Here is a 21,411-nt window from a genome sequence, read left to right as displayed (position 1 = left end):
ACGCGTCTACATGCGGTTTGCTACCCTATGATTGACCAGAACGGTGGCGCAAATGCCGCCTAGCGCTAATATCACATTCTCAGACTGAAAGTTTCAGGCACTTTTCTTTGTTAGAGAGGCCCGACACAACTCAGAAGCCAGACCCGATGACTCCCAGCGACTATGCGTCCGCTGGCTCCGGCAAGCTGAAATTGAAGGGTGTCAAGGACTCAAAAGTCGACAAGAAAAAGAAAAAGAAATCGAGCAGCAAGTCAAAAGACGAAGATGGGACTGGCGATGGAGGTGAAACGTTCCAAGACAGATCCGTCATGTTGAAGAATCTCGAGGACGAAGATGCGCAGCTGGCCAAGGAACAAACCAGCAAAAGCAGCCTTTCCAATGGAAAGGAATTCGAATCTGCTACTGGGCTGGCGGATGAGGAGGAACGGGAAATCGTCAAGACCGAGGCGGAGAGGAAGTACGACGAGCAAAGACGGAAGCGGGTACGTGGAACTCTACCATGGGTCTTCTGGCTTTCGTGTTGTTCTTCACGTCCACATAGCGCTGACTTATCATTTGTACTACAGCTGGAAGAACGATTGAAACGAGAAGGGGTCAAAACGCACAAGGAACGGGTAGAAGAGCTGAATCGCTACCTGAGCGGTCTCAGCGAACATCACGACATGCCACGCATCGGTCCAGGATAACGGCCATTCCCTGGCAATGCACACTCGAACGACCCTCAAGACATTGTACCGCTAGTGCACAGTCTCCTTGAACGGGTCGAACGTCCGCTACGAAGCCTCACGATCATGGCACTTGATCTCCAATTCGCGTTTGCAATTCAGACACTTTCAGCAATGGTATCTTTCGGTATTGGATCCTTTCTCTCCCGCTTTATGTACAATATTGCATTTATCAATCAGCACCTTCTGGCACCAAGCTCATTCCTCCTTTGCGGCCAATCGTCCGGGTTTCGAGTTCAGGTATTCGTTTCTGCGTTTTTTGTCAGTTGTCCGTACCCAGAATCAGCCTTCGAAGAACCCACTTCTCAATAGCCCAGTCCATTAGGTAATATCCGAGAACCATAGGAGGAAGCCAGTAGAGGATCTGGTTGTATGTGCGTCGGTAGGTGTTGAACACGGCAGCTTTGTAGGCTCCGGCCATCGGATTCAGTCGGTTTGGTGAGACGGAATATGTGATGATGCCCTTCTGTTTTGGTGAACCTGTTCCGTCGCGAGGTTAGCCTATTGTTCTTCATGATGCTGTTCCGCATTGTGGCTTCGACAGCCACCGTCGAACCACAATTGCCGGCGCAGATTTGCGAGCTCTAGAGAACAGTCGTACCTAGGTTTCCCCACCAACCCATATATCTGCGTCAATCGTCAGCATACCCTTCCCTTGATGTGTAACTCGATTGCGAGTTTCGCAGCTTGTACATACACGCCATTTTTTGGGTCGGCACCGTGTCCGCGCAGGGCCTTGGTGGCCTGCATCATGAACGCTTGTGAAGGTCGCATCTTGGTGATTCTCGGACGAAGAGGTAGAGGAGCTGTTGGATGGCGAGCGTTCGACAAAGAAATCAATGATCGCAGTCGGGCGCAGGAGCTTTCGCGGGAGCTGCTAATTCGGCTTGGCCGCTGACATAATGCCTCTTTCCTCAATTCGAGGCCTTTTCATTGGCTGTCTCATCACACTTCATTGATTCACCGTACAAAATATGTACGGAGAAGCACAGAAAGCATTTCTCCACATCCGGGCGGCAACTCCAAAAGCTGCGCATTGCATCAAAAAGTCCATTACGAGTAGAGCTACCTCGGACGGCAACACGACCAGGCACAAGCCACTTCTATCTAGTCATCAACCTCTCGTCCCTCGAACTCCGTGTCGCCAACCATGTCTGCGCCAGCTGTCCTCAACGTCGTCTCAAGGCTCGCCATCCCAGTCTTCGTCGCCGTCTCGCTCGGCCAGGCGGCAATATACGACGTGAAAGGCGGTTCGAGAGCAGTCATCTTCGACAGACTGTCCGGTGTACAGGAGACGGTAGTCAACGAAGGCACACACTTCCTGATCCCCTGGCTACAAAAAGCCATCGTCTACGATGTTCGGACGAAGCCCAGAAACATCAGCACCACTACCGGAAGCAAGGACTTGCAGATGGTCAGTTTGACGCTGAGAGTGCTGCATCGACCAGAAGTCACACAATTGCCCAAGATCTACCAAGTGAGACTAAACCCATATTCGTCTCATACTGAACAGCAATACTAATAAAGAACACTAGTCTCTTGGTCAAGATTACGACGAGAGAGTCCTGCCATCCATCGGCAATGAAGTCCTCAAAGCCATCGTGGCTCAATTTGACGCGGCCGAACTCATCACCCAGAGAGAAGCCGTCTCTAACAGAATCCGCACCGACCTGATGAAGCGAGCGGGAGAGTTCAACATCGCTCTAGAGGATGTTTCCATCACACACATGACCTTCGGCCGGGAGTTCACCCGCGCCGTCGAGCAGAAACAAATCGCCCAACAAGACGCCGAACGAGCACGCTTCATCGTCGAGAAGGCCGAGCAAGAGAGACAAGCCAACGTCATCCGCGCCGAGGGAGAAGCCGATGCCGCCGACATCATCAGCAAAGCTGTGGCCAAATCGGGCGACGGCTTGCTACAGATCCGAAGAATCGAAGCCAGCAAAGACATTGCTCAGACACTGGCCTCGAATCCCAACGTCACATATCTTCCAAGTGGTGGTGATGAGAATGGCAAGGGCAAGAGTACGAGTTTGCTGCTCGGGCTTAGGTCGTGAAATCAGCATTTTTCATGATGTCCTTGCGAAGAAAAATTGTATTCATGACACACCACTATTATCCCCAGCTGGAGTTCTCCAATGTGTAGCATTACATAGCGATTCAAAATGTGGACGGAAATTCTCAACTTTCAGTTTTCGTTGTTTCTTGCCTAGTATGTGGGTTTCTCGTTCTCAGCCATGAACAAAGCAAGCATTCACTCCAGCTATAACAAGCTCAATTCTACTGGAACAAAGAACGCTGCGAAGCTGCAAACGGAGACGGCTTGTACGAAAAGTACTCGGCTCTCGAGAGCTAAGCAGTTACATTGACCCCAAGCTAAGGAGTTACCGCCATCGTAAAGGCCGACCTGGCCATGCAGGTAACCAACGTCCAATATAAAGACAGGCATCAGGAATCGAAGAGAAAATCGTCCACACCAAGAAATCCTGTACATAGAAATCACACAGGCCGTGTCAAGTCAAATGATCAAAACATCATCTTCCGCTCATGTCTAACCAAATGATTCGTATAGCGCCTCTCCAACTTAAACTTGCTCGTCGCCGTCTTTTTCCACACGCTCAAAGCCGCTGATCCACCACAGACTTCGTTCGTCGCACCTGTGCAGGGCATACTGCACTCCGCTTCGTCGAGCTTGGTCGATGAAATGTCGTCACCACAGAAGCACTGGCCGCCGTACTCGGTGCCGGCGACCGCCAATCCAGCGTTGTCGCAGAACGAAATGCACCCGTCGTTCGTCATATTGTTGCCATTGAAGTTCGACCAGGTAGACAACGTGCGAGGGTTGACGGTGTCAGTGAAACAGCCGTCGTAAGACCAAGAAGGATTGGTGGCTGTCGGCGTGCTGGATGAAGATGAGGCTGGCTAGAAAATAGGAACGGCATTGTTAGATATCAAGTTTTTGGGATCTTTTGATTAGAAAGTGAACGGAGAAAGTAGATTGCAAGAAAACGCGCGAATGAAGGGAATACTGATGAATGGTGTCGAAAAAGCCTCTGCTGATCTAGCAACTGATCGCTTCATCGTCGTCTGATCCACCTGACGTCGAGTCAGATGTAGGAGACGCCGGATCTAGTTCGGGTGTATCGCAAGATGAAGTTGGAGAGGAAGAAGTAGTTACCGAAGTCGTAGATACTGCTTGAACCACTGTTTGAGGCGCAGATGATGTTGTTGCAGAAGAATTGGAAGTCGTCACAGTCGTAAGCGTAGTTGGTGATGCTGCCATTGTAGTCGATGAAGCAGCTGTAAGAAGTGTAGCGTTTGACGAGCTGGCCGTAGAGGCGGCCGCAGATGACACCACTGCTGCTGAGCCAGAGGCACTAACGCCGAACTGTGCGTTGGTGCAGTTGCTGCTGCTGGTGCACTTTTGGTAGAGGGAGATAGCTGCTGAACCACCGCAGAAATCAGAGCTTTCGCCAGCGCACGTCATCTGGCAATTTCCGACAACACCTGCGAGTGGCATGCCGCTCGAGGGGATCGAGTTACCACCTGCTGTACGTTAGCACATATCATACGCAGAAAGAGGAGGGTCAACTTACAGTAGCACTCGTCGGAGTACTCAGTGCCAGCAACGGTGAAGCCTTTGCTCTCACAGAAAGCAATGCAGACTTCGTTAGTCATGTTGCTATTCGACTCGCTCGCACCGGTCAAGATACGGTTAGAATAGTTGTCAGTACCGCAGCCAGTGTACGACCAGCCTTGACTAGTCAGGTCAGTGAAGAAGGTAGCATTGGATGGGCTGATTGTTGTAGTGGCGCCACAGCCAGTTTTTACTGTAGCTTCAGCAGGTCCAGACTGGACAGGGTTGCAGCCAGGCAGCGCAGACATGAAACCGCTGACCTGCTCATCGACTTCAGGCTCGATTTTGCAACCTTCAGCTTGAGCGTCAGGAATGAGCTTGAAGAGCGGGCAGTCTTCAACGTTGCCACTTTCGGCGGTACATTGATCGATGGCATTTTGTAGAAGATCAGTATCTTCCCAGCCATTGACAAAGTCGCCGTGGTGACCATAACCAGTCGGATCTCCCATGGACCAGACGAAGGGCTGGCTGTTCCCATACCATAGATCGGCGAACTTGTTGGTGTCCCAGATGACTTCATAGAAAATGGAAACGAGGTGGACGGGGAAGTCAGAGGGGCATCCGCCGGAGTTGTAGGACGTCGCTGGGTATGACATGTGGGATTTGTGGTCGGCAGAGTCCAGGTCTTTGCCATTCCAGCAGGAAGGGAAGAAGACTTGGGATCGAAGACCATCGGGACAGTTGTAGTCTGGGAACATTGGAGTTTCTGCTGTCGCTGGTCCATTGTAGTTAAGACATGCGTAGCTCACGGCTTGCGAGGCAAAGTCAGTACCAGCGCTTCGTTTGAAGGGGTCTCCGGCAACCATTCGAAACCCAGGGGGAAAGGCTTTGAGAGTCTCGTTGTCGCCAGCACGTTGCAAATAGTAGACAGTTGCGCCTCCGATTTGATCGACGCTTTCGAAGGTGCCATTTTGATGCTGGAAGAACAACGCTGGAATCCAATAATTGCTGTTGTCTCCAGTGACGGTGCATGAAGAACATGTGGACGCTTGAGTCGAGTTGTATGTCATGGTGAAGTCAAACCCATTACCTCCCATGATAGTATGCAGGTGATTCGAGACCTGGCCAGGACTGACAATTGGGTCGGCCCGTTCGACGACAATGGGAGACTTGCATGGTAGCCGCCAGAATGCTGATACCGGAGAAGCGGCAAATGCGGCCAAGAGACCAGCAGTAAGGAAAGCAGACATTTTGTCTTGGGTAGGATAGCCGGGGGATCGGGTTGAGGCAGGGCTTGGTGGATGAGGTCGGCAGCAACGAGGGACGAAAGTTATAAAGAAGGACTGGACAAAGGATTGGCTGTACGATTCAATCGCACCAAAAATAATGAACGGATAGCGAGAGTTCCCGAACTCGAGCCAATGAATGAGGGTGAAAAGGAAGGACAAAGAAAGTTGTATAAATATGCAACAAACGATAGCCTTGCGAATGATGGGAGGGGTAGAGAGATGATATACAAACCTAGGAGCCTCGTTACTCCGACGTCATTGTCGCCTGTCTGATTCAGACGGGAATGAAATTGCAGGCATATACCGGTGCATGGCCTGTTCAGACGGCATGATCTTTCGTGGTAGTGGAGGCCTGGAATATGGAGTTGTGGCGCAGATGTGTTCCACCTCAATGCCTGTTGGATAGTAGACGCTACGTGGTGCTCTCAAGCATGAGTGGCCGAAGGCGGGCTGTGGCATACTCAACAGTCTCCTTGTCAAAGGTAGAGGAGAGCGCGAAGGAAGTGATGCCAATGTAAGCATGGCGGCCCAGAAGTGCCAAGTTCATGTTGCAGCCTCGTGCTAAAAAGTGTGTTTTGCGTTAGGCGACAAGAAGCGACCATTAGTACGAATGCGGAGAAGTTCGTGAAGCTAGCAGGGTCGAGACGGTATGCCAGATTAGCGGCCTGTTTCAGGAAGATATGATGCTGACATAAAAGGCCGGCTGGAAAATTACTGTGTATATCGTCAGGGAGAAAGATCGGTCTCAGATTGTATCCGCAAGACGTCAAGGGCGGTCCAGATCACAAGGTTCCAGAGGAGGGGGTCAATCAGAGGCCAGGCAGGACGAGATTCCTGGTACGGAGTAGAATGGTGTTTTTGGTGCGAGAGATGGTCCCTTTGCACCTCAAAATTCGTTCAAAGATCATGTTTGTTGGAACAGAAGCAGAAACTCCCCTCTTTCCTCATGCAGAATTTCGGGAACAGAAGAATAGGCGTCAAATCATCCGGCTGACATTGCGGGTCGTATTGTGCTTTGGCTGATCCTTACATATAAAATAGGCTTTTCAAATCTGTAAGCTCCCTATCTCCCCTTGCGCCCGAGATAGCAAAAGGGTCAGTTAAAATCCATCGACTCGATCATTTTTCTGCCCAAGACCGCTGGACGTCATCATTATATTGACTCACTCATAAGCCATAACCTTTCACCTGCATTTCTGATGAACCAGGACATTCCCGCACGTCGCTGTGGCCAGCTAAAGGTCGGTGTACCGGCGTGCACTCCGTGGTATGTCATATCCGCCTCCTCCTTGTCATCGAATTACTCCTCCTCATCCTTGATCGGAATGTCGACTAGGAATTCCGAAGAATCCCGCTCAATCTCACCTCTTAATACAGCCATCGTCAAGATGTCCTTGTTGAACAACTTCTTGCCTAATCGTCCGATAAGTGCACCTTGAGGATCATTAGGTGTACCGATGATCAACAGGTCGTTCTCACTGTACTTCCCTTTGTCTTTAAGGGCCGGAAGTCGATTTCTCACTGCATCTGCCCCCAACATTGTCGCGATTTGTGACATTTCTCGTTCCAGGTTCCCAAGGTCTGTTCTGACCTGCTTTGAAAAGATGACGGTCGTTCCGGACAAAAGATGGGTAAGGCCGGCCTTGCCTCTTTGGAGTGCTTGCTTGAGGTCAAAATTCCACAGTTGTTCTCGTGACGGATCTTGGGGCAGGAAGTCCTCCACCGCCGGAAAAGATCCTGAACGCTGTGTCTCAACAACCCAGCTCTCTGTAACGATATCAATGCCTCTGGCTACCGCCATGATCAACTTGCTTGTCTTCTTCAGTGATCCGTCTGGGACGCAAAGGATGTTCGCCTCATTGATGGATTTGGTGACACGACCTCCGAGGTGTTTGAAAGCTTCCATAGCGGTTTTGTCCTGATCTACCACCGTGTTCCCGCTGAAGACGACCACTGGCTTGAAAGCATCCTGAGTTGCCAGGGATGAACCTGAAGATACCCTTCTCATTCGCTTTTTGGGTGAGCCTCGGTCCGTCGTGGCAAAGCTGCTGGAGATATCACCGTTTGGGTGGATTGGCGTGCGAGGCGACTTTCGTTGGCCCCTCGCTGACCCACGACCTTTCTTGCGTTGCTCAGCATCCACACTACCCTCAGACTGAATACTATTGGCGAAATCTGCCACTGGAGAAGGATTTCCGTCATTCTGATCGCTTTGACTCTCGACATCGTCTGATTCTATCTCTGCCAGCTTCCGCTTCTTGAGGATTGTACTAGATGCCTGTGTCCTGTCACCATCATTGGAGGAAGTCAAGGATACGGGCGTTGGCAATGTGTCATAGGTTAGGCAGGCATCGGCAGCAGTTTCAGCATCTCTATGGGCATGACCCACATCGACGAGGTTGGAAGATGTCTCGGCAGTCTCCAGTTCTGACGAAGGAGGTGACGGTACAGCTTGGACGCTGGGAATGGGTCTCTCAGCGGCCACTTCTGTCTCTTGACAAATCTCGTCGGCTGCCTGTCCAGTTTTGAGGATGCTGCCTATCGAGGCCAATCCATCCTCAGACGTGCATCCTTTGGCGTCATTGCTTGTCATTGATATGTCTCTTTGTGATTCAGGCCCATGTCGTGGGGGTGTTGGGGACGCGGTGTGTTGTGAGGAACTGTCTTGGGGTGGGGGCGTGCAGTTGCTTTGCTCATCATCCAAGAGCTTCATTATGTCTTGGTTTATCTGTGCTTGGGATGGGGTCTCGAGGTTGACAATAGGTAGGGGAGGCGGTCTCATTGAGTTTGATTTGCTGCCACTTTCGTCGTCCCAGAACACTGCCCACCTATGTTGCGTTGAGGTCAGGAATTGTGTGTCACTGCGGAGCAATACCGATTTGAGATGCCCTGAGGTCGAGTGAGGGACGCGGAACTTGGAGCCCGAGTCGCCAAGCACAAAACACTCGACGTGCTTGAACACACGAAGCAGAACAACATCTGAATGTACCTCTGAAAGGGTGGTCAGTCCAACTCTTCTTGAAAGAGTGGTGAAAACCTACCAAGGCATATCAGAGAGTGTTTTTCGTCAGATTCAGCACTCAACTCGATCGGACCACCTTCTGGGTCATTAGGCAGATACCAAATGCTGGAGTCGCCATGCAATGGTAGCTCGGTGACGCTATTCTCACCAACTGCAGAATGAACAACAAAAATGGCAACCATCTTGTCAACTCACACAATATACAGACCAGCTGTGCGTCAACTCAAACTGAAGGAAACAAAGGTTGATCGAACGTAGGTGCAGGATGCATGAAAGAGGTCAATGTGAATCAAGTGAGATGCTTTGATTGCAAGGCAGTCACATGTCTTGGCATCAAACAAGGTCAGTCACCAAGCCACCAGTCGGACAGCCCTCGTTCCTGTTCACGATGATGAAGAAGAGTATACTAAGTAGATTGAGACAACTGTTTGCTTTCTTGAAAGGTGCCACGCATTATCGGTACAGTGAACAAAGGAGTGGTTGGCACAAAAACCTACCGCTCCCCAGGGGTCGAAAATGAGACGACTTATAGATTTCCCACAGGTATACTCTGTCACCACAAGTATTCACTGTGTGTGCTGCTTCTGGAAGTCACGATGCCACGACTGAAGATGCCTTCACTGTCCTGATATGAGGCAGTAATTACTTATTCACGACACGCAGTGACTGCACGTAGGCAGTGGCTCAAGTCGCCGTGACACGGTCAATCCAAACAACAGTCTTAAATATGTATATACCGAATGCCTCCGTGGATTCTTGCTCCCGCCCATCAGCAGAGTACTTTCGAAATTCGCCATAGACAGCAGCATTCAGAGGTCTTCAACATGTCTGACAACTCTACGGTCGAACACCAATGGAGCAGTTCTTGGGACGCAGAATATGATGGGGTCGATGATCATCAAGCTTTCCATGATGTGCCGGAGGACAACAGTGTAGCGGACGTTGACAGTGTATCCGAAGAGGGCGACTACAACAACTCCGAGTACAGCTGGAACTCTGCCGCTTCCCATGATGCATCCATTCGTGATGGAGGAGACGATGTGTCATCATCTGTCGGGAGCTCGCGTGACGAAGTGGTCGAGACAGTCGACAATCCCGAGAGCAATCTTAGCTATGAGCGAGTTTTGTCCTTGAACCGCCATGTAAGTTCATCCTTACTATCTACCCAGCGAATGCTCACAACTGCACAAAGCCAGCTGAAATCTCTGGACCGTCCGAGAATCCTGATTTACAGCTACTCAGCCTCCCGATCGAAGTGAGACGACCGATATGGCAGTATGCAATGACAAAGCTATGGGGTGATGTCCGAGTTTCTTTCCTAATGCTTGCCGGAGCAGATGAAGATTACAACCGCGGATATGGCCCACTCCGGAAAGGGCTCTCTGTGGGACTGGCATTAGGAAGAAGAAACCCCGTGGCCCTCTTGTATGTTTGTCGCAAGATATACCAGGAGGCGGTCCCACACCTGTACGGGGAAAATCGGTTTGTGAGCTTCAATGTGCGAGGCTTCCAACACTGTTTCGTCAACGACTCAGACTATGGCATAGGAGGAGCGAATACCGCCATGATCAAGAAGGTCTCTTTCGGCGTCCCCGAGCCTGTCAAGCAGGACCCTGCAAACAACCTTCAGGGATTTGTCGACTTCATGAGCAACACACTCATGGGAGTTGAGGAGGCCGAGCTCAGCATCAAGTACGAGTCGTACTATGTGGACCCACCAACCAGCGGTCAGCGTTCATCCTGGTCTCAAGAACGACGATCTCTGTTGCACACAGTTGCTTGCCTTGCGGAGTCACACCCTAAGTTGAAGAAAGCTATCTGGTGTTCCTCAAGCGGCGGTTCTATGCAGACATTTTGGCATGGAACAAAGATGATCGTGCGATTCGCTGTCCATATGGTACCCGTGGGAAAGGATTTGATGTGCTCAAGCGTCGGCGAAGTACTAAACATCAGCGGCAAAAACATTCAGGGCAGGGTAAGTGTTTCCAGCTTCTCACAGGATCGACTAACAATGAGACAGAGTGTAGTCTTGGACTGTGAGAAGCTACGCAAAACATCGTGGGACGACCTTCTTGACAAAGTGCCAACAGAGTTTGAGCTTGTCGAAGATGCAGAAAGCTTTGAAGTCACGGTGATTTAGGAATCTAATGGTGAGGTTAAATGAACGAGGTCAAGGCCTCCTGGAAGAATGGCTGGTTGTGAAGCACTTGATGCGCGGGTGTCGTCTCGCAGGCTTCTTGCACGAATTGTACACGGTATGAACGGGACGCATGTTGGGAGACAAACCTTGAAGAATACAGGCTGCCTAGTCATGTAGCGCTCCTTAGCATGGGGGTCTCTGAAGCAGCGAACGAACGGAGTTGTAGGTGGAGACGGGAGAGGTTGATGGCGACTCAGCTCATATTTCCGTGTCGACATTGCACCGGCCTGACCAATATGACTTTACCAGAACCAGATATCATGTACGGTGCTTTCCAACAAGACCGACGTTCTTTCCCTGACGTTGAGGATGTACGGTGGAACAGAAAGCACATATGTAATTGGAAGCTCAAATTCTTTCTCTACCCCTTTTCCAACGTCACTTCATCCATTTATTCAGACTGAGTACACCACTTGCCTTCGTCATGCCCTCACACTCAAGGGAACATACTTAGCTCTGATTTGCTGTCTGCTCATGCACGCGACTGAGCGAGATGATATTAGGCTTGTGAAACCTAGAACACAATATCAAGCTGTTAGTATTGTTCTCACTGTCTCTGATATTGCAACTTGCTCGCCATCTCCTCGATGCCTGCTTGAATGAATTGAAACAAGACGTGCAACTTGTGGCACAACCACTGTGCAGGTAACAACTGGCTCGCAGTTTGAGCCGTGCGGGTACGCCCGTCGAACTGCGCATGATCTCTGAGAAGACCACTACAAGGTGCGAGCCGGAGAGATGTCGATGAAGCAAATGAATGTCCTCTTCATTGGTAACAAATTGAAGACGATGTTGGACAACTCCCTCCCGTAACGCAGTGAAGGGTTTCTGCTACTGATTCTGTCTCTGCATCTTCATTCGTGTGCTTTTGTCTTGACCTGCATTCACTTCACTTTCAATTCACTCGACCTGTCACGGTCTTTCTTTCACACCCACGACCTTCTTGACCTACCTTCTCGTTCTTTATCTCCACCACTTCGCGGACGACGACATTGTCTGCATCGACCTCCCTACTACGTTCGCTTGCTTGACCTCGTCAAACGCCTTCTGACCGCCAGAATGGCCGCAAATGTGTCTCCCACAATGTCGTCAGCTGCACCGACTGTCTTTCCAACCGCTGGTGTCGGAGGCGAGTACTACGACACCCCGTTCGAAGTTCCAACCTATAGCACAGGTGCAATCAACGAGGTCAGCTGGAGGTACATCGACGACTTCAGTCATATCATCGCCAATTACGCCGTCAGTGAAGGTGTCGCAACCGGTCTCATCTGGGCCACGTTCATCTACCTGCTTGCCCTCACTCCCGGACGCAAGAGAACAACTCCGTTCCACACATTCCTTCTTCTCGGCTTGGTCTTCATGCTCCTCTACCTCATGCTGGACATCATCGCGGTAGTCACGCCAGGTCTCTCCACCAATTCATCTTATGTCGTCCTGACTACTGATGTGGCCTCAAGTGTGTGGACAACTCAATACATTGCTATTTACACCATTGCCAAGGTCGCAAACTGGTTGGCCTTCATTTTTGCTACAACCTGTCTCTGGCTTCAGGCAAAGGGTCTCCTGAGCGGAGTGAAAGTGCGATTCAACATCATCTATAGAATCATCCTCACTTACCTCGCCCTCACTGCTGTGGCAGCTCTGGTCTGCAGCATGTCATACTGGATCCACCAGATCATGGTCATCAAGATGGACCCAACTGGCGCTGTGGACCATGAGATGCTGAAGATGAAAACCATCTACCTGGTCACCTATGCAATCAGCATCGGCAGCTTTTCCCTTGTGTCAATCTGCTCGGTGTTGGACATTGTCTGGAGACGACCATCCTCAGTTATCAAGACCAACAACGCGTTCTCCTCGGCCCTCAACCTTGTGGGTCTTTTAGGTGCTCAATCCTTCATCGTACCTTGTAAGCTCGTCCCAAACGCAAGATGTTTTTATGCTGATTTTGACTAGTCATCTTTTGCATCCTCGAGATTGCCTACTCACAGAACGCGTCTGCACTGCCGGAAACCATACTCCTGCCTTCGGTCTATTTGATACTGCCATTGGGATCGCTCTTCATGACGGTCCATACATACGACGTCGAGAATCAAAAGGGAGCCGAAGAACCGAAGTCCTCGGCCAGTCCTACCAAAGCCTACTTTCACAAGTCTGCAACCATGACTACGGGTTCAATCACGATTTCCGGCTCCGAGCCCGATTCGTCCGTCGTTGAAGAAACAGCGATCGAGACTCCAAGCAAGCCAATCTGCACAATGAGACGCCACATCCCTACGGTCCCCAGTGGAGGAAGTGAGGCGATCCTGCTCGGTGACATAAAGGAACATGGACAGGAGAGTTCGGTCAAGGAGGTGTGAAGGCCTGCCGACTGAGGGAAACAAGGTGTCCTTTGTCGCAACCCAAGAAACTCGAACGATTGAATATGGTGCACGACACAATCACTGATGAAATCGAGCTGGGAGCTACACTGATGACAATGAATGAAAGTGCTATATGACGTGGAAGCTGGATCGCAGAGTGATGCTTAATCTATGGTCCGCAAGATTTCCTTCATATGGGTGAAGAATCGATGGGGTTTGGATGGCACGCTGGCATACATTCACTTATCATGGTATTAAATAGCGGTCATCGCAGTGGGACATGCATACAGTAACAAAATATGGGCTGCATCAACCAGAGTACGAATGAATCGCTGTGTACATCAGGGAGAAGCAGTATTCGCTGTTGAGTGCAAGAAAGACCAAAGAATCCCTTTCGCTCAAATTCAAGACATAACATATCTTCATCTTACGTTGTGGTATCGACAGGCTTCCTTTTGACCAGCCTCACCCACCGTCTGCGCCTCCATTCGCCCGTCCGGCCCTTGTTATCCACGATAGTCCCCTCCTCCCAATCCTTGATTCGCTTCTCGGCGTTCTTCTTCCGCCGCTCACCGTCCTCCTTCATATGACTCGTTGAGGGCACATCATACTCGCCATACGCAAGCCATAGGTCATCCTCGCGGTTCGCACCACTGCCCGGGACTGGCGGTAAATCCCAGACCCAGCCACCGAAATCGGCGTTGATACTGTCGCGACGGTTTGTAGCGATATTGGGATCATCGTCGTGCTGCAGAATATCGTACTCGACGCCCACGACGAGGCGGTCGTTGACCCACTCGCCGGCTTCGAGATCGAGTTCCCATTTCTTCGAGGCCCATTCCCATCCCTCGGGCGGGGCGACGTCCTCGAAGAAACGTGTCCCATGGGGGCGGTCGCCTGCGATACGAGATGGCGAGAGAGGATCGTAGGGCGCTGAGGTAAAGACGTGGGGTTGCCATTCTGCGGCGGCGCTGGATTTGCTGGTCATGGATTGGAGGGGACGGTGCTGGAGTTCGAAGATTTCGACTTCGCGGGTTTCTGGGGTGGAGGAGAGGGTGATCTCCGAAAGAGATGTCAGCGCCGACTGCATCCTGGCTGGGGTGGCAGGGAGAGGGATGCCCTGGATATATGCTTGATGCTTGAGGGTTGGGTCGTTCAAGGTAAGCTGTGCTTGCTTCTCTGCGCGCTTTTGCATTTTCGCGAGCCACGATTGCGCGGTCGGATGGTTGGACACGACGAGCGACCAGCCTGTAAGTAGGGAGATCAGGCGCCATGGGAGGAGGTGTGCGGTGATGAAGGATAGAGTGGTCAGGATGGTGAGGTACAAGAATAGCTGGGAGGAGAATGTTTCGTTGCTGAAATTTGTGGCAGGGGCGACGGTGGTGACCATTAGGTCATGGCCGTTGCTGAAGTCGGCCATGCTGTTCTGCAGGTCGCGCATATTACGGAAGAAGTCTTTGGAGGTCTCGCTCACGGGTTTGATGGTGCGGGCGGGCGCTATGGCTGGGCCGGTATATGCTTGGTGGTCGTAGGGCGTAGTGCTGGACAGGGCGGAGTGGCGTGGTGGTGGGGGATGACGGGAAGTGAATGCTGGAACCATGATAGAGAGTAATGCCACGGCGAGTGGGAGGACGACAAGAAGATAAGGGTCCAGACAGACGAATGTGTAAGTGGCCAGGAAAGAAAGGGTATGCGTTGGTACACGCCAGGTGAAGAGGCGGATTAGTTGATTTTGGAAGACGAAGACAATCCCGATGCGGGCGTTGAAGCGGCGGAAGTTGTTGGTCATCAGGGGAAGACTGAAGGCTGGACGGGAAACGTAAGCTGATGAACGTTTTTCCGCTGGTGATGTTGGAGTGGTTTCGTAGTCATCGTCTTCATCGGCGGGGATGACTTGTTGGAGAATCCTGTGACGGGTTAGTTGATTGATATCGAAGGGATAAGTAGTGATGCTTGCTTGGAAAAGACTCGGTCTTGTAGGGACATCGAATTACCGGGTTTTATACGGTTTTCGTCGAGTTGAGAAGCTACAATACCTTGGGCTTTGTTCTTCATGTTCGTTGCGGACAGATATCTCTTCATTTTGTCCCGCCGGCGCTCCGAGTCGGGAGATGAAGGTTCGCCCTCATTTTGAGGAACGGCCACGTAGGGAATGGGTTCTTCCCGATTAGCAAAAGCGTCTGCTGTGAATTCGTCCATTCTGCGAGGATTGTTAAGATGCTAGATGATCGTCATTGTTGAATAAAGCGATGTCAATGTTGTACATGGATGATGCGAAGGATATTCATGAGTTGCCTAGGCATGTCGTCGTTGGCATGTGAGCGCCACATGTGACACTAGCCACGTGATGAGGAGATCCGTGGCGTTACACATGTGGCGCTTTTCCTCGAGAAAGACAGGATTCAGGGGTTGAAAGAACTGGACTGAGATTGTGGAGATGGCTTCAAGCCTTCCATCGATCCCTCCCGTGTCTAAATTATCCACCGTCCATGGATTGTGGCATCATGATCTGGGGGATGTGATGCGTATTGATGCTTGCGGACAAAAGTCAATGCATCTCATCACTCCTGAAACTCGCATATCAAGACGACATCCTCGCTACTTGGATTGTGTAACTTGTTTCCATGCACATCTTGTTAATTACCCGAGGGACTAACGTGAAGACGAGATTAACCAGAGACTGCAATCGAAATACTCCGTCTCAGCAACCACTTTGGCAGTGTGGACAGGTGGTGGACGAATCACCAAGCAAGATCACTCCTAACCATCACCAGCGAAACCCGAATAAGAAAGGCCTCTTTTGCGCGGCAGTAGATCGTATGGTTCAAGTGTGGTGTCTAATGCACGCCTGGTCTTTTGCAATATTGATTCCCCGTAAATCAGCGCCAGTGTCGAGTCCTTGCAGGTAGGTACATTAACGGTCTCCCGGGGGGCACCCTTTTACCCCTGTCAAGCGTAGGCCCAGAAATCTGAACTCCCACGCCAATCACCAGGAATTGTAGATTATTGTCACCGCAACAAATCACTCTTCACCCTACTGTATACACAACTTATTCCTCCACAGTATCTCTGTCATTGACACGAGGTGTCTTTGGATCAGTGCACCAGGGCAGATCATCAACCGGAGCACCCGGATGCATCCTTGACGACATTCCAATATACGCGTCGACGCTGCTGTTCCCTCCCCTAGCCACAGTCGACTGGTCAATCCTTACTGTACCCCGAACCTGGTAGCTGCATGGCCGCGACGAAGGCCGTCTGACCTTCAACCAACCCAACTCTACAACATTCGAAATGGCTTGATTGAGCACCTCTAACGGTGTTCAATGCCGACGCAGCGTCGCTGTATGCGAAAGAGTTGGGGAAACACATAGCGCAGGCACTGTCAGGCTTGGAATTGCGGTCACAACGATGCCTTATCGACAACATGCACCTTCCACGTTCACAAACCCTGCAGACCAGTCCAGATACACAGATTCTGTCAGGGCCACTGACTTGGGGAATGGTGGTACGAACTTCATGCAAAGGATGCCTGCAGCACATCAATCTCGACTGACACCCTCCCCTCTTGTAGGAGATAATGCCCCGGCCAGGAATCTAGCGTTGACTGCCTCCACAATTGCAGCCTCCAGACGCGACGCCGTTGAAAATGCCACAGCTTCGACCTTCAGTTCCCGGAGAAGGCAGTCGTCGATCCCGAGTGCCAAAGCTCCCGTAGGTCCGCGACCTCTGGACCACGGTACTGGGAAAAGGTTGGTGTTGGCCCGTCCGCAATTTCCAAAACATCACCACGACCTCTGACTAACTCCTGCCTCGTCATGATTTAGGTCAATAAGCAACTCGATGAACCCTCAGTTCAATTCTGTCCGTGGAACCTCCACCGATGCATCCCAAGAGCCCGAACTATCCATCAACGACATCTCCAGATTCAGCTTTGCATCCATACAGGTCAATCCGTCAGCGCAGGACCATGGAAATGCGTCACTGGACTTTGGCAATTTCCTCGAACCGACGTTCAACTTCGACGACTTTCAAGATACAATAGTTGGCACAGACCCTAACCTGAACAATTTCCCTCTCCCTGGTCGAGGTGCATCTGTGAAAGGTGCTGACCCCAACGGAACCTCCGCAACCGTGCAGAAGAAGCCCATATCGCAACCAGCGATCCCTATACCAACACGCAAAGGGTCTGGGGTAACGCCTCTCGCGCGCAAAGGTTCGACAGCCTCCACGACCTCAAGAAAGTCCTTACAGTCCGATCCAATGACTGCAACTACCACATCCATCCTCCGAGGTAGACGACAGAGCCACTTCCCTCCTAATTCTTTCAACAACCCAAACACTACTGGCAAGGCGCCCAGAAAGTCAGTCGGTCCGGGTACGTTCATTGCCCCAGAAGCAGCAGAAAAGACGGCAACAAAACAACGACCGAGCATTGGCGGAAGGAAATCAAGTGCAGAAAGTACAAAGAGTCTGACGCTGAGGCATGTCAATCACCGGGCCGAAGAGAGTAGTTCGGAGGAGACAAAAACTACAAGAGCAAGAGCCAGCAGAGCCTCTTTGGCACCAAAGCGACAGGCGTCAAAAGACCTGCTTACGCCGTCTAGGACGCCGGATCATTCGAAATCGGCCACATCAAGCGCTCATCAAACTCCGACTAGAAGAAGTGGCACACCCGGGAGGACAACGACGCCTGGAGGCAACGGTGATCTTGCGCGTCGAATGTCAGTCAAACCCCACCATGCAACGGGGCTAGGTGCCCGAACCGTAAGCCCGACGGATGCTCGACGCATGAAAAGAATGTCTATCGTTCCTCCAGCACCACCTATACCTCAAAGCCGGATATCTCAAGCACCGCCAACTCCTCAACCTGAACCAGTCCCGCAAATACCCTCATCTGACCTGCAGTCGCCCAGCTATCCTAGTCGCAAAAGCCTAACACCATCTTCATCAAGGACGACACCAGATCCGAACCGCAAGTCGTACAGCTCAGGTCAATCATTGTCGTCCAACACTAGCTACAGTTCGATCCGAAACACAATTAACAATGTGGCACGCCTCTCTCAAGCATTGAATTCGTCCAGGTTACCAACACCAAAGCCTCGACTGGACACGTCTACAAGTACGTATGAACTCGAGGTACCACCGGTCCCAGCTATACCCAAGGCGTATGAATCTCCTGGAAGCGAGCAAGAACAACCTTTCTTCTCGGCCAGGTCTTCGGGGTTGCCACCATTTGACGGACCGATATCTGCAAGCCCGATAGTCTCTGGCTTAGCTGACGCCATGAAAGCATTGGAAACGCCTCGAGCACCTAGTTCATCGTCACATATGTCTGGTGTGCCTTTACAGGCCGAGATGGAACTCAAACCGAAGCCACAAGCCAAAGCCAAACCAAAGCCTGTGCAGAATTTACGACTTCCGCCGTTGACCTTATTGCCGCTGAGTACACCCACAGCTGCAAAGATCAGGTCGCTCAATGCCAAACCTGAGACAGGCGAAGGAACCACCACGCCGCCTGGAGATCGCGCCATCATGAAAACTCCGAGCACCCCGATGACCGCTTCCAAGGCGACTTTCTTCTCCAAGGGACACCAGCCTACCGAGCAAACTCTGGTACTGCGAAGTAGCACTTCACATCATGCTCTCCGAACGGCTGACGCCCGCGCTCCTAGCGATATCAGTCCGGCTTTGCCTCCCTTCGCATTTGGTGGTGATCAGGCTAACCATCGCAATATATCTCCCTTTGTATCCTCATCCTTGCCCAAGAACAATGAGGAGTTTGGGAACTTCATGAGACCCAACTTCATCACTGAGTTAAGTCGGAATCCGAGTCAAGCGAAACCCAATGGCCCGAGAGCTCCGAGCTTCTCTATGAGTCAAAAGGTCGAGGCTGCACCGAGCCCCGAGAAACCATCCGAAGTCCCATCTACATTCTCGACTTCATCACTCAGACGAAAATTGAGCCGCAAACGGAGTGAACCGAAAATGGCAGAACAAGCTCCTCAAGAGAATGATCTAGCCAAATATGACAATATGCCTCCGCCGAAATTGCCTGCCTCGGCAAGCTGGACGAGTACTCAGATTGGAAATTCAAGTCCTCAAAAACCGTCATACCTTAGGTCCAGGAGACAGGCGTCTTCTGGTAGTATGAAGAGTGTACCGGAACGACAAGAGAGCTTCGATAGCACATTCTCACAATTCTCCAACAACCGACCGTCTGTGGAAGCAGCCAGAGGCCTGATGCAACATGCAAACAAATCCGGCTCTCTGTCTGCGAGTACCCCCAGTCTTCTCTCGACAAACACACCTCTGCACAAGCAACAAGAATCTGCCTTGGACCGTGATGACATGCTTGCGGAAGAAGAGATGAAGAAGTTGGCAGCCAAAAGAAAAGACTTTGAATCTGCTGCACGTGAACTTGACGCCCTCAATGCGAGGGCCAAGCCTGTCAAGCGCATGTCGCACGAGACAGCCAGCCGTATATTCAACTTGAACCTCTTTGAACGTGGTGAGATTGTCGACTACCCCGACATCTATTTCACCGGCTCGTTGAGCGGCAGAAAGATTGTGGGAGACTTGAACTCCGCAGCTTCCAATTTTGGCTATGATGACGAACGAGGGGACTACAACATTATTGAAGGAGATCATCTTGCATATCGATATGAAGTTGTCGACGTGCTTGGAAAGGGCAGTTTTGGTCAAGTTGTGCGCTGTGTGGATCACAAGACTGGTATGCTTGTCGCTGTGAAGATTATTCGCAACAAGAAGAGGTTTCACCAACAAGCCCTTGTGGAGGTCAACATCCTTCAGAAATTGAAGGAATGGGTAAGTCAAGACATTCTCGAGTAACAAAAGTGTGCTCACATCAATTAAGGACCCCCACAGGAAGCACAGCGTCATCAGCTTCGACCAAAGCTTCTACTTCCGAGGTCACCTCTGTATATCCACCGATCTTCTAGGCATGAACCTTTACGAATTCATCAAAGCTCACGATTTCCGAGGCTTCTCTTTGAAGCTGATACGACGATTCACGAAGCAATTACTCCAGACTTTGACGCTTCTGCAACAACATAAAGTTATTCATTGCGATCTCAAGCCAGAAAATATTCTGCTTGCTCATCCTGTTCACTCCGAAATCAAGGTTATCGATTTCGGTTCGAGTTGTTTTGAAAATGAAAAAGTGTACACCTACATTCAGTCTCGATTTTACCGGTCACCCGAAGTCATCCTGGGCATGTCTTATGGTATGCCAATTGACATGTGGAGTATTGGATGCATATTGGCCGAACTGTTCACCGGGTATCCGATATTCCCGGGTGAGAATGAGCAAGAGCAATTGGCGTGCATCATGGAAGTTTTTGGTCCTCCAGAAAAGCATCTGATTGAAAAGAGTAGTCGAAAGAAGCTTTTTTTCGACTCAATGGGAAAGCCTCGCCTGACAGTTTCATCCAAGGGGAGAAGGAGACGGCCTAGCTCCAAAGATCTGCGACAAGTCCTCAAATGTGATGATGAAGCATTCCTTGACTTTATCGCCAAATGTCTGAGATGGGACCCCGCTCGACGAATGGGTCCTCTCGAGGCGAGCAAGCACGAATTCATCACCGGAGTCAAAATCACGAGCGCCACAAGAAGGAACCTTTCAGTGGCGAACTCCCCCATGAAGAGAGTCAATTCTGTGACTGGCGCTGGTGGTGCTAGACCCTTGCCACAACCTCCCACCGCTTTGAAGGCTCCTATTATAAATCGACAAGAAACCTCCCCAAGCAAACCTGGAGCAAGACGTCAATCAACCGTGGCACAATCACACGCCAAACGAGCTTCCCATGCAGCAATGACGGCTTCACAATCGAACCCCAATCTTACGAGGTTGACGGCAGGTCAAAGGAGCTTGAGTGGGAGATCTGACTTGGCAACTGCTGCTGCAGCTGCAAGCCTGATCAAGTAGGGGGTTGATGCCGAGGCTTCTTCTTGGAGGAAACGAATTTCTCATCATTAATGAACATATAAAGATCAGCATAGCAACAGCGGAGTTTAAGTCGTTATCATTGGCCAGGAGGATACTTGTCGACCCAGCAGGATTGAACAGACTGAAACAAACAAATAGGTCATCATGACTTGCTTGAAATGTTGTCGAAGGACTTGCCGAGTGTGACACTACAGTATATACCCCATGGCTCTTTGAATCCTATGGAAGGACAAACTTCAAGGAACGGTTGGTCAACTCAGGCGGTG

General features: G+C 50.9%; 10 protein-coding genes across 10 annotated transcripts; 5 read left to right on the top strand and 5 right to left on the bottom strand.

Annotated features, from left to right (window-relative positions):
• Nucleotides 1-95: 95 nt before the first annotated feature.
• EDD37DRAFT_626930 (uncharacterized protein) lies at nucleotides 96-830 on the top strand. Its single transcript, XM_062816337.1, has 2 exons — nucleotides 96-482; nucleotides 567-830. The coding sequence occupies exons 1-2, from the start codon at nucleotides 147-149 to the stop codon at nucleotides 684-686; spliced, it is 456 nt and encodes a 151-aa protein (XP_062672203.1). The 5' UTR covers nucleotides 96-146; the 3' UTR covers nucleotides 687-830.
• EDD37DRAFT_626929 (ubiquinol-cytochrome c reductase subunit 8) lies at nucleotides 831-1,594 on the bottom strand. Its single transcript, XM_062816336.1, has 4 exons — nucleotides 1,423-1,594; nucleotides 1,327-1,352; nucleotides 1,028-1,205; nucleotides 831-975 (listed from the first exon to the last, which is right to left on the bottom strand). Exons 1-4 carry the CDS (start codon nucleotides 1,497-1,499, stop codon nucleotides 924-926), a joined length of 333 nt encoding a protein of 110 aa, XP_062672202.1. The 5' UTR covers nucleotides 1,500-1,594; the 3' UTR covers nucleotides 831-923.
• Nucleotides 1,595-1,714: 120 nt separating this feature from the next.
• EDD37DRAFT_626927 (prohibitin-1) lies at nucleotides 1,715-2,916 on the top strand. The gene is made up of 2 exons (XM_062816335.1): nucleotides 1,715-2,202; nucleotides 2,261-2,916. The coding sequence occupies exons 1-2, from the start codon at nucleotides 1,876-1,878 to the stop codon at nucleotides 2,780-2,782; spliced, it is 849 nt and encodes a 282-aa protein (XP_062672201.1). The 5' UTR covers nucleotides 1,715-1,875; the 3' UTR covers nucleotides 2,783-2,916.
• Nucleotides 2,917-3,207: 291 nt separating this feature from the next.
• On the bottom strand, nucleotides 3,208-3,655 carry EDD37DRAFT_339263 (uncharacterized protein). The gene has a single exon (XM_062811672.1). It carries the CDS (start codon nucleotides 3,522-3,524, stop codon nucleotides 3,252-3,254), a length of 273 nt encoding a protein of 90 aa, XP_062672200.1. The 5' UTR covers nucleotides 3,525-3,655; the 3' UTR covers nucleotides 3,208-3,251.
• Nucleotides 3,656-5,758, bottom strand: EDD37DRAFT_339262 (WSC domain-containing protein). The gene is made up of 2 exons (XM_062811671.1): nucleotides 4,322-5,758; nucleotides 3,656-4,271 (listed from the first exon to the last, which is right to left on the bottom strand). The coding sequence occupies exons 1-2, from the start codon at nucleotides 5,550-5,552 to the stop codon at nucleotides 3,787-3,789; spliced, it is 1,716 nt and encodes a 571-aa protein (XP_062672199.1). The 5' UTR covers nucleotides 5,553-5,758; the 3' UTR covers nucleotides 3,656-3,786.
• Nucleotides 5,759-6,590: 832 nt separating this feature from the next.
• Nucleotides 6,591-8,955, bottom strand: EDD37DRAFT_626923 (uncharacterized protein). The gene is made up of 2 exons (XM_062816334.1): nucleotides 8,633-8,955; nucleotides 6,591-8,582 (listed from the first exon to the last, which is right to left on the bottom strand). Exons 1-2 carry the CDS (start codon nucleotides 8,793-8,795, stop codon nucleotides 6,892-6,894), a joined length of 1,854 nt encoding a protein of 617 aa, XP_062672198.1. The 5' UTR covers nucleotides 8,796-8,955; the 3' UTR covers nucleotides 6,591-6,891.
• A 158-nt stretch (nucleotides 8,956-9,113) lies between these two features.
• Nucleotides 9,114-10,847, top strand: EDD37DRAFT_339247 (uncharacterized protein). The gene is made up of 3 exons (XM_062811670.1): nucleotides 9,114-9,755; nucleotides 9,806-10,588; nucleotides 10,634-10,847. Exons 1-3 carry the CDS (start codon nucleotides 9,354-9,356, stop codon nucleotides 10,751-10,753), a joined length of 1,305 nt encoding a protein of 434 aa, XP_062672197.1. The 5' UTR covers nucleotides 9,114-9,353; the 3' UTR covers nucleotides 10,754-10,847.
• Nucleotides 10,848-11,872: 1,025 nt separating this feature from the next.
• On the top strand, nucleotides 11,873-13,173 carry EDD37DRAFT_607880 (uncharacterized protein; the record flags this gene model as incomplete). Its single annotated transcript, XM_062815005.1, has 2 exons — nucleotides 11,873-12,722; nucleotides 12,770-13,173. 2 exons carry the CDS (start codon nucleotides 11,873-11,875, stop codon nucleotides 13,171-13,173), a joined length of 1,254 nt encoding a protein of 417 aa, XP_062672196.1.
• Nucleotides 13,174-13,368: 195 nt separating this feature from the next.
• Nucleotides 13,369-15,548, bottom strand: EDD37DRAFT_339228 (integral peroxisomal membrane peroxin-domain-containing protein). Its single transcript, XM_062811669.1, has 2 exons — nucleotides 15,134-15,548; nucleotides 13,369-15,083 (listed from the first exon to the last, which is right to left on the bottom strand). The coding sequence occupies exons 1-2, from the start codon at nucleotides 15,373-15,375 to the stop codon at nucleotides 13,604-13,606; spliced, it is 1,722 nt and encodes a 573-aa protein (XP_062672195.1). The 5' UTR covers nucleotides 15,376-15,548; the 3' UTR covers nucleotides 13,369-13,603.
• Nucleotides 15,549-16,587: 1,039 nt separating this feature from the next.
• EDD37DRAFT_562532 (dual-specificity tyrosine-(Y)-phosphorylation regulated kinase) lies at nucleotides 16,588-21,124 on the top strand (the record flags this gene model as incomplete). Its single annotated transcript, XM_062813919.1, has 4 exons — nucleotides 16,588-16,684; nucleotides 16,751-16,928; nucleotides 17,004-20,004; nucleotides 20,054-21,124. 4 exons carry the CDS (start codon nucleotides 16,588-16,590, stop codon nucleotides 21,122-21,124), a joined length of 4,347 nt encoding a protein of 1,448 aa, XP_062672194.1.
• Between the last annotated feature and the right edge of the window lie 287 nt (nucleotides 21,125-21,411).

The sequence above is a fragment of the Exophiala viscosa genome, assembly GCF_022695815.1.
Source record: "Exophiala viscosa unplaced genomic scaffold EDD37scaffold_3, whole genome shotgun sequence".
Classification (NCBI taxonomy): Eukaryota; Fungi; Ascomycota; class Eurotiomycetes; order Chaetothyriales; family Herpotrichiellaceae; genus Exophiala; species Exophiala viscosa.
This window is presented reverse-complemented; position numbering and strand designations above follow the sequence as displayed.